This window comes from Penicillium antarcticum (genome assembly GCF_028974205.1).
Source record: "Penicillium antarcticum strain IBT 31339 chromosome Unknown utg000007l_segment0_segment0, whole genome shotgun sequence".
In the NCBI taxonomy this organism is placed as follows: domain Eukaryota; kingdom Fungi; phylum Ascomycota; class Eurotiomycetes; order Eurotiales; family Aspergillaceae; genus Penicillium; species Penicillium antarcticum.
In genome coordinates this window covers 583,775-600,523 of record NW_026695305.1, presented here as the reverse complement: position 1 = coordinate 600,523, position 16,749 = coordinate 583,775, and the positions used below count along the sequence as shown (strand labels likewise).

The following is a 16,749-nucleotide window of genomic DNA, read 5'->3' as shown; positions in this document are numbered from 1 at the left end:
TAATGTCAGGTTTCCCATGGGGACTCCGCGGCGTGCTTGCTTGCATTCTCGGCATTGATCTCCACATTCCGTCCCCCTGTGCTGCAGCCGAGCTCCAATGATCAGCAGGTAGCTGAAGCGGCATTATTCTGGTGGCGCAAGTCTTCGGTTCTTCATCACCCCGAACAAGGCCGAGCTTGCGATCGGGCTAATGATGCTGGAGATGACAGTGTATGGCATAGAAAGAGACGGTCTGAGTCGCGTGCTAGCTTCGTGAGTGAGGTTCATACCACCTTGCTGCCTATAAGAAGATATACGAAACATCACTCACATATCATCTTCGTAGGGTGTTCATTTCACTCGTTGGTCACTTTGTTGACAGTAATCGACTTATTCGAATATCAAGGTACCTGCCTTGGGGTAGTTCTTCATTTGGCAGAATCCCGACTTGGCAGCCAAGATTCACGTCCCCCCCCCCCCCCCCGGAATGGGATTGCACCACATAGTCCCCGCATAAATCGTCGCGGGGGTTGTTGACATGAGGAGGGTGAGACTTTAAGGGGGCGGGGGTGGGGGCGGAGTTTTAAGTTCAGCCACAATAGGAACTAGATGCATGTCACAGCTTTGGCTTGGTGAAACGGAGAACATGCTGATTATGGGGGAAGTTGTTGTGATCCTTGAGATCTACTCTTACAATTTTGAACATAGTGAGGCGCGACTTTTGGAATAAGGTAGTGTGCATGAACACCTAACCTGTTTGCCAATATTCTTGACATAGTTCCATGTGCCACAAAATTATATGTAATATTGGATTGCTTTCCAAGTTTCTGATATGCCCGGTGGTAGTTCAAGAAGGCATCCATGGATTCTAGCGCTAATTCATGCACGGCGACTCTAGTACATAGGCCAAAAACAGCAACTGTTTCACAGAGGGAAGACATTGCATTCAAAATCAGATGTGCTGATAGCTAGCTACACTTGGATTACTGGATTGTACCATTAACCCTGACAAGTCCATTCACCCACTTCAGCCACAGGTCTTCAGGCATGACCAATTTCTCCCAGCTTCTCAGTAGCTGTAAAGGCCTCCGTCGCCCGCCGCTCTGCCACTGTCACGTAGTGGCGGAATTCTCGCGTGGCGACTTGATTCATGAACAGTTCATCAAGTTCTTCGTAAGTGCGAAGTCGAGTCTCTGGAACAAAGAACCAAGCCATCACCGCGAAAATCAACATGAACGCGCCATACACAAACCCAATCTTAGCCTTGAGATTGCCATAACCCGGATTGAACATATATGGAGCGATGAAGGACCACATTGTATTAATCGCCGCAGACAACGAAAGTGCTATAGCAAGAGTCTTGGTGCGAAGAATCGAAGTGGGCACTTCGCCGGCGATGGTATAGACGTTGGAACCGACACCGGCATTGTAGAAGAAGTTGTACATCGTGTAGAAGCCGACTGCTGCCCTCGTAGCGGCCGATGTGTCGATGGAACCAGCAATTCCCATGCAGAAGAGTAACATTGTGAGTCCAATACAGCCGCCAAGGTACATCGGTCGTCGCCCGATCAAATCGCTTATAAGGAAGGATATGATTGCACCCGAAATCGATAGGATCTGGGCTCCAATTTGGATGAGGAACGATTGTCGATCGCCTATGCCTAGGTATTGATACATCAATGCCCCGTAGTTCGACACGAATCCTAATCCGGACATAGGCTCAGACTGGAAGACCATGATAGCGATCAGGGTTCGTCGTAGATTAGTTCCTCGAAAGCACTCAGCGTAGGAGGCATTTTGTTGGGACTCAGCTTCCTCCAAAGTCAACTTGATCCTCTCCAGGTGGCCTTCGGCATCGTTCGGATCAGAATATAGTCGGCTGAGGGCTTTGCGGGCCTCAGGCAGCTTTCCTCTCCGGACGAAGTAAACAGGAGACTCGGGCATCAAGATTTGTCCGATCAAGGCAATAGCAGCGAATCCCCACTGCGCGCATATCAGAGACTTCCAGGACCAAGCATTTTCCCATTGTGACGTGTAGTAAGACATGATGGCTGATATAAATGGCCCGATACATTGCGATAGGTTGCAGAAGCCGATAACTGACGATCGAATGGCGAGAGGGGAAAGGTCTGCAACATACGCAGTGCAAAGATTGAGAAAGGCTCCAATAGCAACAAAGTTTAACATCTTGCCCCCAAAGAACATTCCGATAGATGTGGTGCAGAATTCAATAGCGACTGACGCGATGTTGATTGCGGCAGCGGCAAGAGTAACAGGCTTTGTTCCGTATTTGTCGGCAAAGTACGAGGCAGCCCATGATCCAACAATGGAGGCTGCGTTGGATCCGCCGCTCAGGGCTGATTGCCATTTTGTTTCGATAAAGTATTCGCCGTGTTGAAGGCTTCCGAATCTTTCTTTGAAGTCTGGAATGCTGATGACGGAGCCGGACGACTGGTTCTCGAATCCCCGAACAATGAGTGTCCAAAGCATGACGCCAATCCAGAAGAGCAGCCAAGGATCTTTTCGCAGTGTTTCCAAGTATCCCCGGTTATGCTCCTGTTGCTGAATGGCTCGTCCACGAAGTTCTTTTGAATCCACCCCAAGCTCAGCATGGTGGACAGATTCTCCACCGGCTTTCACAGGATTCTTTCCGTGACTGCTGTTTGTCTCCATGGTAACTGCTACAAACCAATAAGATGGAGTGCAAGTGAGACGAGCTTGTAAATGCCGGATTTCCAGAGCAAAGATTTCCCTGGTACAAGCAGAGAGATTATGAGGAATTCTCATCGAGTATATAAAGCATCAAGGGTCCAGTGTCGATTCAGGGATAGTGCTAGTTTTATGTTCAACATGTGGGGTAAACTAGCGCTTTGTTTGAAGCTCCGGGGAACGGCTCAAGGGTGAGGGGGAGGCAGTCAGCCCACCTCGCGTCAACCCAGGCCGAAGTAGGATCATGGACAGTAGTAATCTGGGTGCATGAACAGGGTCATTTACTCGGAAAGAGATACAGCGAATTGTGGTATCGCTTGGACATTGTAGAGCCCCTACTGGCCACGGGAACTTGGCGCGTCTGACTACCAAGAATCAATATTCCTCCACTTCCCGATGTACTGGTGATTGGGAGAAAGACTGGATACGATGCAACAGCTGAGATCTGAGAAGCCTGGGGTGTTCGACCGATTCCTTGATCGCGGGCTCATGGGAACAAAGGCCTAATTATCGCAACACGAGGAGAAGCACCACCTGCTGCTTTGCCTGTCGTGTCACAGGGCCTCTGGCTGCGCATGGGAGATCTGCAGAAAGCTCTACACGTTACCTCCAGACATGGCACAAGTAGACTTCAGCATAACCCGCAGATGGGTCGAAGGTCTCGACCCAAGACCCAACCCGCCGCGGGTTCGGGTCGAAGCAGGCCAACCCGAACCCAACCGGCAACCCGCATGGGAACCCATTGGGGCCCCATCAAAAACCCATCCTCGCATAAAATTTAGGTCTTGGCGTTCATAAACCTGCTTTATAATTCAAATAAAATACTGTTAACGTGTTTCACTAGTGAGCTGGCCACACCCCCGAGTTGGCCACCCCACCCGAAAACGCGTCAGTAAATTAGACCTTTCTTCTTTAACCACCCACTATGCCACCAATTCGCACTCAATCCTCTCAGAATCGTATAGAGCAAGAGGGTAGGATCTTATTAGCTATTCAGGCTATTAAGAAGCAAGAAATTACCTCAATTCGCGAAGTTGCACGCCAATTCAACGTACCGCGTTCAACTCTTACAATACGCCTTAATGGGGTTCAAAACCGCGCGTTTTCTCGCGCAAAAAACCTGAAATTGACGGAAATTGAAGAAGAATCTCTCCAAAACTGGATTCTCTCTATGAACTCTCGTGGAGCAGCCCCTCGGCCTTCTACTGTACGAGAAATGGCAGATTTACTACTCGCCACGCGTGGATCTACCCCCCTCCTTCGGTCGGTCAAAATTGGGTTACAAAATTCGTTAAAAGGCATCCTCTACTTTCCTCCCGTTTCTCGAAACGTTACGATTATCAGCGAGCTAAATGCGAAGACCCTAAAATCATATCTGAATGGTTTTCTCTCGTCCAAAAAACGATTCTAACTAGAGTGCGCCAAAAACCGCAAAACCGCAAAACCAAACCGCCCCAAACCGCAAAAGGTTTGGTTTTTGGGGCCAGTTTCAGAAACCATTGCGGTTTGTGGTTTTCGATGTTCAAACCGCAATGGTTCTTGGGGCCCCAATGGTTTGATAAACAATGCAAACCAGGTGGGTCCTTGCCACTGCATATTTTATGCAGTTTTGCTCTGTTTCCTACGGTAATTAACTTACAGGTAAACGCCTACTATCATACCCTAGATTTTTGACGTACGTAAAATGAGGTCTTCAGGCTACGGCATAGGATTTCTGACGGCCGTCAGAAATTATGGTTATTAAGCTAGTATTGGCTCTTTGATGGCTGTCAGAAATTATGTTAATTAGGTAGAATCCGCTATCGTGTCAATTGCTAATAATACTTGTATAGATCCTCGTCGCGCCTGATTCGTTTCCGAGCTCTTACTGAAGCACGTATCTGAGTGTTTTCTTCCTCATGAGAAGGAAGAGGAGGGTCAGTATCATGATCGGTCACAACCTGTCTATCCCCTCTACCTTGAACTTCTTCCCCTTCCTGGGTTTGCTCTTCCTCAGTATCACTAATTGGATCGACGCTGACCGTATCAGGTGTGGGTTCCTTCTCCTCCTTTGCTGCTTCGATCTCGTCACGAGTAAAGAATTCTTGTAGAAACGCTGCCTGTTCCTCCTCGATCTCGAACGTTGACGTACAAAGAAACATCATTAACTCCTGGATAATTGTTGCACTTAGTCTCCCACGGCGATAATGACAGATATCTCGAGCCGTGTTAAATAGTCGCTCAACACCAGCACCAGTCGCAGGGACTGAAAGTACATCTCGCGCGAGGGCTGCAAGAGTAGGGAAACGATGGGCATTCTCTCTCCAAAACACTAGAGGTGCTATATCTAAAGTAGCTTGTAGGAAGTTAGTATTATATATAGTAAAGCAATAATAAATACATACCACTATCTAGATATTGTGAGAGCTCATCGCCTGCTATAGTAGAGCGGGGACGTTTCGGCTTTACCATTGAGTCAAGACGCGATATTCCTCCCCCCGACGGAAGAGAAGGAGGAGATGCCTGCTGCTGGGCAAGACGTTCTTTATACAAAGTCAAGTGGTTGTCGAGAGACTTCCGGTATGTCGTACGCCAACGATCGTCCCAGTCATCTGTTTGAAAGAATTGGAACTTGTTCGCGGGAGCAAGCATTGTAGTGATTGCATAGAGATGCCCTCGTACGTTATCTGTCTCAGAGTAGTACTCGTCAAGCTTCTTTCGAGCAGCTTGTAACGCCTGAAGCATCTGTCGCTTCCAGGTGATCCTCTTCCGCGTAAGCTGGGTGATTGATAGCTCGAGGTGTTCAAACAGCTTGTTATATATCAGGAATACATGATGTGTAGTAGCATCCCGGGTTTTTGACAATTCAACTGTGAAATCAAAGAAAGGCTGGGTGATATAGAGAAGGTAGTCAACCTGGCGCCATTCTTCATCATCGAGTACCATATCAGGCCGCTCATACTCATCACAAAATGGCTGGAAAAACGACTGTAGGCGTTTTGCACGTCGAAGCATTAAGAACGTGGTATTCCAGCGTGTCTTAACGTCTTGAAGAGGTGTGAGCTTTGTTGTTTCGCTTTGTAGATTATAGAAGGTCTCCCGGCGTTGTGGACTCGCATTCACGTAGATAGCAAGATTTCGAATCTAAAGGTTATAGTTAGTATGATATAATAACACTAGACTATATAGATATACCTTGGATAGCGTACTGGTAATATCTTGCTTAGTTGCATTAGCACGCGCTAATTGGGATCGCTGCTCTGTCCACCGTGTCTCCGTTGACTCATTTAGCGGGCAAGCCTTAATATGCCCAAGAAGCTCATTAAGGCTTAGTTGAATCACATGAGCAAGACACGGAACCCTAATAAGGGTAGTGTCTTCTGAAATTGCTTGTTGTAGTGTATCAACTAATGTTTGGTTATTTGATGCATTATCAGTTGTGCTTGCAAACACCCGATCTTCGATCTTATGTTGCAAGAGTATATCGAGGAGTACAGAGCTTAGGTTAACGCCAGAGTGTGGTCCATGAAGCGGTTCGAAACCGAGAAGAACCTCGCGGTATTGCCAGTCCTTATCGATGAAGTAGCCGGTTATAGCCATAAATGCCTGTGTAAAAGGCGACGTCCAGCAATCAAGAGCAATTGAGATCTTTGTATCCTCTGGGAGCGCTTTGAGAATATTTTCCTGTTGTTGTTGTACGGAGGAGTGTAGCCGGCGTCGTATAGTCTTTGCTGAAGGGATGTCAGGGACCCTTGGTGCGGACTGAGCCATCTGGATTAAGTGGTGAAACTTAGGATGCTCGATCAGCCGAAACGGAAGACGCGCGACCGTAAGAAAAGTAAGAAGCTCTTGTTCCCATGCGTCTTGACTAAACATATCGGTAAAAGGCCCATTCTAGCCATTCAATCTAGTCATTAGACCGGAGCTAATGAAGATAGTAGACTAGAAACATACCTTAGGCTGTAGAAACCGACTAATATTTGTCCCCTGGCCTTGGGTAGCTTTGATACAGCCTGCGCTAGAAAGGTGACCTTTCATAGTTGAGGTTCCTTGACGCTGTTTCTTCCCATCCATTGTCTCACGGACGAAGTTTGGGTGCTCAAGAATCTGTCCACAGCGCTTACACATAACCTTTGCAGCACCATCGGAGCTATGGGCGACCTGGTGAAATATATCCCAGGTACTTGACTGATGTTTCGCATCCCAGGGTATGTTCTGCTTCTTACCAAACCCTGTCTCTAGCCATCAGCTTACCCAGTCGTTATGGAGCATTTCGTCGTAGAGAAAATAGACCTTCTTACGACCAGGGCCAACACGCGTGAACGATGAAGTGATTGTAGGGGGTATAGTCGGTCGGAGGAAATCCGTATCGAAGGAAGGTAATGTTTCTTGGCTCTCAGAGAGATCAGGCGTAAAAGGATGATTGCGAGGAGTATAATTGTCGAAATCGCTGTCGTAGATCGATGAGGAGAAGGGAGATTGCTGGGTTCGAGACATGGTGAGTATAAAACCACAGCTAGTAATGGTGAATGCTAAGAAGGAAGGCTCTGGCTTACACGAGTTGTGCGGATTCTATATAGACGCGACCGACAAACAAAGGATCCCTGAGTGAGTTGATACATCGCGATTTAATCAGTTCACTAAGCCGCTAATTGGATGACAGTAGCTTACTATGTGGGTCAAAACCGCAAGAAACCATCGAAAAACCGCAAAAAAACCACTTCGAAATCCGAGCCTCAAGCAGCGGCCATGTCGGGGTCTCGATAGAATAAGTAAATTTAAACCACTTTTACGGTCTATATACCTAGATTTTATTATTTAATAAGATGACTTCTTTGTATTAGAATTGATTGATATATGTTATAGCCTTATAGTACCTTTGTTCAAAAAATTGTGAGGAAAACATAGTAATCAGGGAAATTTACACATTGAAGTTTAATGTTTAATATATATTCCCGCGATAAAACATCGGAGAATGTGGAAGCCTGGACAACTTCCACTATTTATCGTTGAATTTACTTCAAAGCGAAACAAATGATTATTACCTTCACAAATCAATTTGTATACATGTGAGTTACTATTAGTTTCATAGCTTTAATAATGAAAAAAAGGATTGAGTATAGTTGTGACCAGTACAAGGTTAAATAACAGTAATATATTAGTATGAATCAGCAGGTTTATGTATGCCAAGACGTCGATTTTATGCAAAAATGGTTTTTGTTGGGGCCCCATTAGGGAACCGCAGTGGTTTGTGGTTTGGTTGCGGTTTGGGCGGTTGGAAACCGCAACCACTGCGGTTTGGTTTTTGAGGGCAAGGTTTGCCCCCAATTGCGGTTTTTGGCGCACTCTAGGTACAATAATAAGAGTCACTTACATCTTCCCATTAGGTCTTGGCTATATATAACAAACTCAGAGCTCAGGAGACTGAAGCGGTTGAATTAAATTCTCGCAAAACAACACTGAATATTGGGGATACTTTTCCCACAGCTTTGACATCGCCTGGTGCGTACGGCTCACAAGTGTTGAGGCTGCGCTATTTTCTTTGGCACTAGTGGAGACCGTAAGGTGGTGTCTAGCAACTCCTTGACCTGAGAACTAAACCGAAAGAGAGAGTACGTCATATTGAACGGGCACAACTGATATAAGTTTGAATTCCTTTATCCTTCTTTATTAAATTCAGTGCCATACATGATGTTATATAGAGACAGCGGCAAACCAGGATATTAAAGACACGACGAGGTCTTTAAGAGGATACGATTATAATGTGTGGCTAGCATCAGTAGCGAATCAGTGAGCTATTTATTGCGGTACTCAACTCAAACGGCATTTTCAGGACATGAAGCAGGCACAACTCTACTACTGCTCTTTGCGGCAGTGGCTTCTGGACATAACGACCCCGATACATCGCAATGAAAGTGTGATAGTCAGGATCATCTGCAATCTTTTCCATGCGATTTGCAATCTCAATGCACAAATTTCGAGCATCACCTGGGAGATATTCGCTGGCCGTAGGAGCCATCGAGAGCACAAGTCGAGGGACGAATGTCTGCATCATAACAGAAAGGTACTCTCTATCGCCAGCGGTGCAGGGACGAAAATCACTTCTACCAAGGACTAGAAGTGCGCTTTAAAACCAAATCATACTCAGAACTGATCATGAGGTTTTATAATAGCGCGGAACTTACACATAGAAAAATGGGTCCTTGGCCTCCAGTTCGATCCCCATTTCATGCCTGCTCGTTAGCCATGAAAGATCCGACCGGACGAGTAGGTAAAAAAACATACTTTGGAACTTCTGCCACGATGAGCGATGGCACTGAAACGTTTTTCATTATCTTCTCCACGAATGGCTTTGCTGGTAGAGGGCCCTCAATTTGGCCATCTGCGTTTCTGCAGATCCCATCCTGAAATTCGTAACACGAAGGTCCCTTACCGAAGTTTTGACCGAACAAACTTCTTCATTAGAACGCTCGAAATCAAAGGGCAAGAACGGCCTACATTTCGCCTTGTCCGGTCAAGACAACAACGTTGGCCTCCACGGTCATATGGTGGGGAAGGGGGACATCTCCGTGATTTCCGTGGAAAAAAAAATAGCGCAGAGAGCCTTGGCCGTAAGAGGAATACACCATTATTGACATAAAATACTGAGTAATGGTGAGTGAGACTGCAATGGTGATTGCCTTCCGTCAAAACCGGATACGGAATTTTATGGGAAAGTGAGGAGGGCTGGGCTTCGGAACTCAGTGGTTTTAGCGGGTTCCCGTGACAGGAAGGGACCCACTAAGTATCGGGCTTTAGATGAAAGATTGTTTCATTCTCGTCAATTCAGACTCAATCTCATTTCTTTCTTTGGGTGGACTTTTATCGGAACGCTCTCATTCTTGCCCGATTTTGCAGACGCGTGTATAATAACGGTAATGCCAATCCTAATAATATCTAAATTCATGTACAGTGGTGTAACATTAGTATTTGACCTCCGGTACTTCGGGACCCTGACCGCTTTTTAGACCGCCTACTTTATTAGTACGTCAACACTCGCGTTTTCAACACGCCAGTATATACGCTATAATTTTACGCGTTTCTCACTATTTCTCTCTATAATAATGCCACCTATACGCGGAAAAAGAGGTCCAGAGCTTGACTGCTTTACCCGGGCTAAGATCTGCGAATTACATGCTGCAAATGGCTGGGGTGCTACGACTATTAAGAAGCAGCGCTTTCCCGACATTCCATGCTCAACCATCCAATATACGCTTACCCAAGAAGCAAAGCGTCAAAAGCATGAAAGCCTTCCACGCTCAGGCCAGCCGAGGAAGATTACTGAAGAGGATCGTGACCATATCTACGATATTATACAAGAAAAGCCTTCAATTTTGATCGAGGATCTACTTGGAGAGGTTGATTTTAAAGTCCACCGTATGTCAATTTGGCGTCTAACCCACGAAATGGGCCTTCGAAAATGGAGGAAGATGCAGCGGCCGGCATTGACGCCTATACACGCCGAGAAACGTCTTCGCTGGGCTCTTCAATATCAGCATTTTATATCAGAGGATTGGGCCCGCGTCTATTGGTCTGACGAATGTACGGTTGAACGTGGCATTGGCCAGCGTCAAGAATGGACTTTTACGCGTCCGAAAGATCAGCTTTTTCAGCATTCGGAAGAAGGCCATCAGGTTCAAATGGTTCTAGCGCGGGGGAAGCAAATTAAGCAGATGTTTTGGGCTGCTTTTTCCGGACTTCCACGTCGATCAGGCCTTATTCCCCTATTCGGAGATCCCCTATCTTGAAGAGGTGGCGTCTCTTCACGTACGATCGAAGAGCTCTATCGGCGCGTCTTACCTACGCTCCTTAATAGCATTGATTCTAATGCTATTTTTCAGCAAGATAACGCGCCTGTTCACACGGCATATATCGTACGGGACGCTTTAAATGAGCTCCAATGCGATATCATGGAATGGCCTCCCTATTCGCCTGATTTGAACCCGATCGAGAACCTCTGGGCGCTGCTTAAAGCGGAAATCCTGAAGCGTCACCCAGAGCTCATGCAGCTTCCTAATAATGAACCTACGCTAGAATTACTACTAGAAGCTGCGCAGGAAGCATGGGAAGCGCTAGATATCGATCTCTTTAAGCATCTATCGGAGACAATGCCTCATAGGGTAGCTGATGTCATTAAGTATGGCGGGTGGCATACTAGCTATTAAATTGAATTGAATTCCGAGGTTTCTGCATTGCAGTATAAAAAAGTGGGTCCTAGGCCGAAGTACCGGAGGTCAAATACTAATGTTACACCACTGTATACCCCTTCCATGTAACGTGATTCACTAGTGAGCTGGCCATACCCCCGAGCTGGCCACCCCAAAACACCATAGTAAATACGATATATTCTGCCCTAATATCTTAACAACCACATTTCTATTTTATTTCACCATTTGCCGATAACTGTTGATAAGGCTTTCAAGCACTGTATATCAATTTTGAAAAATTTGAAAACTTACATTGTCACGGTATCAAAAATTACGTTACTAGGGGGCCAGAAATACATAAATCTTAGGCACTGAGTTATAGAAATTCTTTAAACTCCTCTTAGAGACTGGATACTACCTGAAAACATTAAATATTAAAGAAAAAGTCCCCATAACCTGTCGTTGTTGTGATACTATGTTGTAATTTATCGCATTTACTATGGTGTTTTGGGGTGGCCAGCTCGGTGGTGTGGCCAGCTCACTAGTGAATTACGTTACTGCTTTAGTGTATTAGTAATCAACCGCAGTAAACGTCTGGTTCCCATCCCTTCCCCCTTTAACCGTTTCCATCACGCCCCTCGCTTTACACACCATGGATCTCATACCTCAGAACACACAATTTCCAGTAAGATTCTATTCAGGGACAACAGCGTGTGCATTGGCGAAGCTCACACAGTATAGATTTTCTGTTTTGGCGACAAGCGTATCACCGTGAAGAAGGATAAGCTGCTGAATGAGCTTCGTCCGACCGTATACCACTTAGAACTCGAGGAGCCTCGTTTTGGTCTTCCAGAAACAGTCATTGTCAAACAACAGAAACACGGACGGGAAGCTGAGTTTTGCAATGAGATAACTGCCTACAAGAGGCTGCGAATACTTCAAGGGACCGTGATTCCAACTCTATTCGGTCGAGGCTCTTTCAATGGGCTTCCAGCCTTAATACTTTCGGAGGTTGAAGGTATTACTCTGCGCGATCTCGCTAAAGTCGTCGAACCAAGTTTCCAAGAAAAAGCTCTGGAAACTCAACTTGAGAAAGCTTTCCAGGAGCTACACAAGTACGGAGCCGAGCATTATGATCTGAACCTGGGCAACTTCCTATTCTGTAACAATGGACAAGTGGTAGTTATCGACCTTGAGGAAGTCGAATTCCCTGATAGACAGCAAGCTTGGGAACGCAGTGTTAATTTGGGCTGTGTGAGTAACCTGATGAGCAGATTCAGAGATGTGAGATACCCACGACGTGCTCCGTCACCTGTTGTATGCTGGAGATCTTGTACTGGGGACGACGATGACAAGAGTGGCTCAGAAGCGCCCGGCTCATGTTATTCTATGGGGCTCGTGAGTCGAGGTGGCATTATGAAACCGGGTTTCGTCACGCTCTGAAAGGGAACAGTAGCCAACAGCGGTACTTGAGAAGAGAAGAGACTAGGAAATGGAGATGGAAACTGTCAGTAACTAGAAACTGATGACGGCGATTCTTCAGGAGAACTATGTGATAACAACCTGGAGAGGAATTCATATAACTGAATCCTTACGTTGCCATTTAAGTGACCGACTCGCCAGTACGATGAACGATGTTCTCCCATAGATTGTCCATCTACTGTACTTTTCTGCGTATCATTTCGGCGAGGCGCCAGGGTAAATTAAATCTACCTACCTACTACCTACTGTACTTTTCGCAAATGATTGACGATAACCAGCAAATGCAAATTACAGTGGTTCGACGAGGTGATCCAGCGAGATATACCTTTCGACCATCTTTTGTTGTAATTCCCCTGATATCAGTCTGAAATATGGACAACATTTCCGCTCCACTTCTCAAGACTAGGGGAGTACCAAGCTTCCCCGGAAAAAGTGATGCCATCATTCAATCCACATATTTTCCACTCATGCATTGTACGATGCGTGCACCATTACGCGGCTTTCTAACGGCTTAGCAGAAGCTTCGAATAATGAGCTCCAAAAGGGGGGTGCATAAATTTGGCCAGTGGCCCGCTAATATTTGTTTCAGTCAGGCGAGACTATCGAGGCACCAAAATAAGAAAATATAATTCATGTAATTTGGTAGATCGAAAAGGCAAAACCAATTCTCCACGCAACGCAAGAGACACGTCTTCATCCAGGCCTCACTTCGTCTGTTTCCATTTCCACTCCAGAGGCGCCCATTTTTACGTATCCTGAGCTGCTTCAGCCTGGTAAGCCTACAGAGCCTGTTGCGTTTCAAGTGAGATTGCATCAAAATCCACATCATCTCCAACTTTGCCAGTTTGAACAACTCGCTGCCAAGTGGGTCCAAGTGCGCAAATACGGCGCATAGTTGAGGACGTTTCGTCCACATGTGATGAATAAGCGACTTGATATCCTGCTTGGAGCAATTCTGGTCCTTCCTAATCATTGACTTAGCTTTAATAGGAAGTGACCTGCCACCGGTTGCAGATATCCCTTGGTTCGACCAGCCAAGGATTATAGGCATTCTTCAACACGACAACACGAATACCAAAGTGCGCGAACATGTCTGGTCGGTTGTCTCAAATCCCGGGCCCATGGAGTTAGGCTGCTCTTCCATATTGCTGATTGGTGTGCTTCTATTAAAGGCAAGAACGAGATTTGAGTGATATAAGTGACTACTGTAAAGGTCATACTTATACTCGGGCTGATTTAGCAGCCCCACCCACTACGAGCGACTTACCTTCAATCGGAAGTAGGTCTACTCATGGTCATTACTGCCGCAGCGTATCATTTCATAACGCAGAAGCTTTCAGGGATCTTACCAAGGCATTGATACTCAGCTACGGGACCTTCCTCTTTCAACCGAAAGTATCGAGTCTGTAATGAATCTGAAAGTATTCTGTATAGCGCTTCTGATTGATCCCACTGGCTCATAGTATGTATGGCTGACCGGCCGAGTCAGGTGTTCTTGAAGAACAAAGAATTTTTGCGAGACTTAAGCTTGGGGATATACTCATCGGCGGTATTCATAGTGGAGGATGTGCGCACAGATGCGGACAGATAAGCAAATATGCACATGCTTATTTGAAATCGCTCAGCAAAAATAGCCTTTAGCCAACAAGTTTAGTCAACATTTTCGAAGCAATGCAAAGAGCAGGGAGCATTCCAGATCCGATTCCCTATGAACAAAGTACTCCATACACGTTTGAATACAAACACGCGGCACAAGAATATAGGAAGAGCCGTCAGTGGTCGATAGACGACTTTCAGGGAGTCTAGTGGAAAATAGATGGCCAGTTACATGTTAGTCCTTTAGGTCAACTATCTTCATCGTATCCTTCAGTCTCTACCCCGGCATGCCGAAAGTGACACTCAGCGTTATCTCTTTTCCTGCCAGCGGTATCGACGCATGCCTGCAAAAATGCATCGAATCCCTGTTCAGGTTAGGTTTCAAAAGGTTCCCAATCGCGGTCAATATAAGTCTTCAACTCAAAAATAAAATTTCTTCAATAGGGTCCGAGTGTGGTGGCAGGTATATCAATACAACGCCTACCTCAGACCACAACTCTGTGATCCCCTGGAAGGGGTGGAAGGACGCGTTTTTCATTAACCATAACTTCGTCTCAGGCTATTTTCCACAGTGTCGTAGAAGATGTTTCGGTTATCAGTCCCAGCCTCATTCTGGTAAATCGCGCTGTTTGGCGTGCTGCATATGACCCAGGTGCGTGGTTCATGGAGATTGGCTTTTGGTGGTCTATTTGGAAATTGCGATTGTAGGGGTCAGCCTCACCGCGCGAATACCACCAATAAGATGATGGCTCGCCTCCTGATGCGCTGGGCATGCATGAACAACATGAACAACGCATGGCTTCCCCTCATTTTCCAACTTCATCGGCTACTAATATTTGGTTAAGGTGTCTCACTTCGATAGAGATTTGTCCTTTGAGCCACGGCTTTTATCACTGCTAAGAATATCAAGATGAGCACCAAACTTTCTGGCCACAGTCAAACGGGTGAGGAGGCCGCCGAGTCTCCAAGCCAGAGATTTCCAGAGGTCGAATATAATCAACCACAATTCTCGTGAGGATCTCCCATCGATTGAGCATGAAAGCCCCTAACACTTACTGGTCGTAGGCTCTACGAACTTCCAATGGCCACCCTCTCCATCGGAACCAAGCGATACAGCATCCCGTCATTCTATCTCCAGAAGTATCCTCTCTTCGAAGATATGTTTCTCTTCGAAGACCTACGGCTTTCCGGTGTTCCTGAAGATATTGGCCACACATTAGTGCATTTCTTATACACGGGTGCTTATGAGACCATCGACTCGCCTCTAAGTGAACGCACATCTTACGTAGAACGAGAATACCAAAGAAGCGTCCAAGTCTACCATGCATGCAGGAAGTACGGTCTCCCTGATCTCGAGGCGCTTGCTGAAAAACATATTGAATATTTTGGCAAAGCAATGACGACGATCGAACTTATGAATTCAACCAGGGAGGCCTTCTTTTTACTTCCCGAAAATGAGATATGGCTTCCAGAATATGTCAGGAAAGTCCTTCGACGAGAATTTGTGTCTGTAAAGTCACAGCCCAATATTCGTGAAATTGCCAATAATGGCACTGGCAAGAAAAGCGAGTTGTTTAGCATAGCAGTCATGGCGGTTGTGATTGACATCCTCTACGTCCACGTACAACAGTGCGCGAAAAACCACAAAGGGCACCTGGATTCTCTTGAAGTCGAGGGTGACACAGAGCCTGAGCATGTGGCAGCAAGCGATGCAGGCACCGGAAAATACTATGTGTGGCCAGAGAAGCCTGCTTCCGCAGAGGCTGACGTCGCGGTGAATGGGTTGCCTGTTACCCCAGACGAAAGTGCTGTTGATGACTATCTTGGCTCCTTTGCTCAAGCTCCCATTTGTGACCCTGACGACCTCAAAAAATTCCCCACTGAGGATGCCGATCAAATCCCCAACAGTCCTCCTGATGATTCCGCTGACCACCCCACCGAACACCCGGCTGAAGATCTCGTTCCTTTCAGTGCCTGTCATACCGTCGCATTTCCTGCAAACAATGCCCGTAGGACGGGATGGGCTGGTGTTCCCGACAAGCCTTTCGCTTATGAGCCTTGCTATGAAGAAGCTGCCCCCGAGGAGCCTGCCCCTGATGAAGATGTCCCGGAGCCGCTTGTCTATGGGGACACTGTTTATGAGAAGGCCGCCGCCGATGAGCCTGTCCTGGAAGAAGAGGCCGCCCCCGAGGAGGCTACCGCCCAGGAGCCCGTAGCCGAAGTCATCACCAATCAAGCGACCTCGGACAGCCCTCTAGTGCCAAATTCATCTTTATATGTGAATTGGGACGTCCTTTCCTCTAAGGAACAAAAAAAGAGGATCAAAAAGCTAAGGGCAAGAGGTCTTCCAATCCCCGACAAGAATGGTGTTATTTCAATAAATTTGGCCTAGTTTAGACCTCGTTAAAAACATTTAGAGGGCCGACATCTCCGGCCCTCCGCCCGACCCTCGCGGGCGGAGGGCGGATGCTTGCCTGCCCTCGCCCGGCCCTCTGCCCTCTGAGGGCCGCTCGAGGGCCGCCCTCATCCGCCCTCATTTGCATAAAAAATGTCGACCTTTCCTCATTTAGATGCATTATACTGCTGATTCATCACCTTAAATTACTGTTATCTAACAGTGTTTTGCTTTACAAGTTAAATTTTCTCTTCATTTGTATATGAACATTAAGGAACTTTAAGAAATTCAGTTGTGTTATAAGTAGTGAAAGTAGGTAATGATCATATTCAGGCTTTAAGTCAGTTGATGTCCTACAGTTATTGGTAAGTCGGGTGGTTTGGGATTTTGAACGATCATGTTGCAGATATATATATTTTTACA

At 46.4% G+C, this 16,749-nt stretch overlaps 3 protein-coding genes across 3 annotated transcripts; 2 read left to right on the top strand and 1 right to left on the bottom strand.

Annotated features, from left to right (window-relative positions):
• Nucleotides 1–1,020: 1,020 nt before the first annotated feature.
• On the bottom strand, nucleotides 1,021–2,652 carry N7508_007422 (general substrate transporter; the record flags this gene model as incomplete). The annotated part of the gene is made up of 1 exon (XM_058465486.1): nucleotides 1,021–2,652. The coding sequence occupies one exon, from the start codon at nucleotides 2,650–2,652 to the stop codon at nucleotides 1,021–1,023; it is 1,632 nt and encodes a 543-aa protein (XP_058317888.1).
• An 8,853-nt stretch (nucleotides 2,653–11,505) lies between these two features.
• On the top strand, nucleotides 11,506–12,296 carry N7508_007421 (uncharacterized protein; the record flags this gene model as incomplete). The annotated part of the gene is made up of 2 exons (XM_058465485.1): nucleotides 11,506–11,538; nucleotides 11,595–12,296. 2 exons carry the CDS (start codon nucleotides 11,506–11,508, stop codon nucleotides 12,294–12,296), a joined length of 735 nt encoding a protein of 244 aa, XP_058317887.1.
• Nucleotides 12,297–14,841: 2,545 nt separating this feature from the next.
• On the top strand, nucleotides 14,842–16,323 carry N7508_007420 (uncharacterized protein; the record flags this gene model as incomplete). Its single annotated transcript, XM_058465484.1, has 2 exons — nucleotides 14,842–14,942; nucleotides 14,997–16,323. The coding sequence occupies 2 exons, from the start codon at nucleotides 14,842–14,844 to the stop codon at nucleotides 16,321–16,323; spliced, it is 1,428 nt and encodes a 475-aa protein (XP_058317886.1).
• Nucleotides 16,324–16,749: the final 426 nt, after the last annotated feature.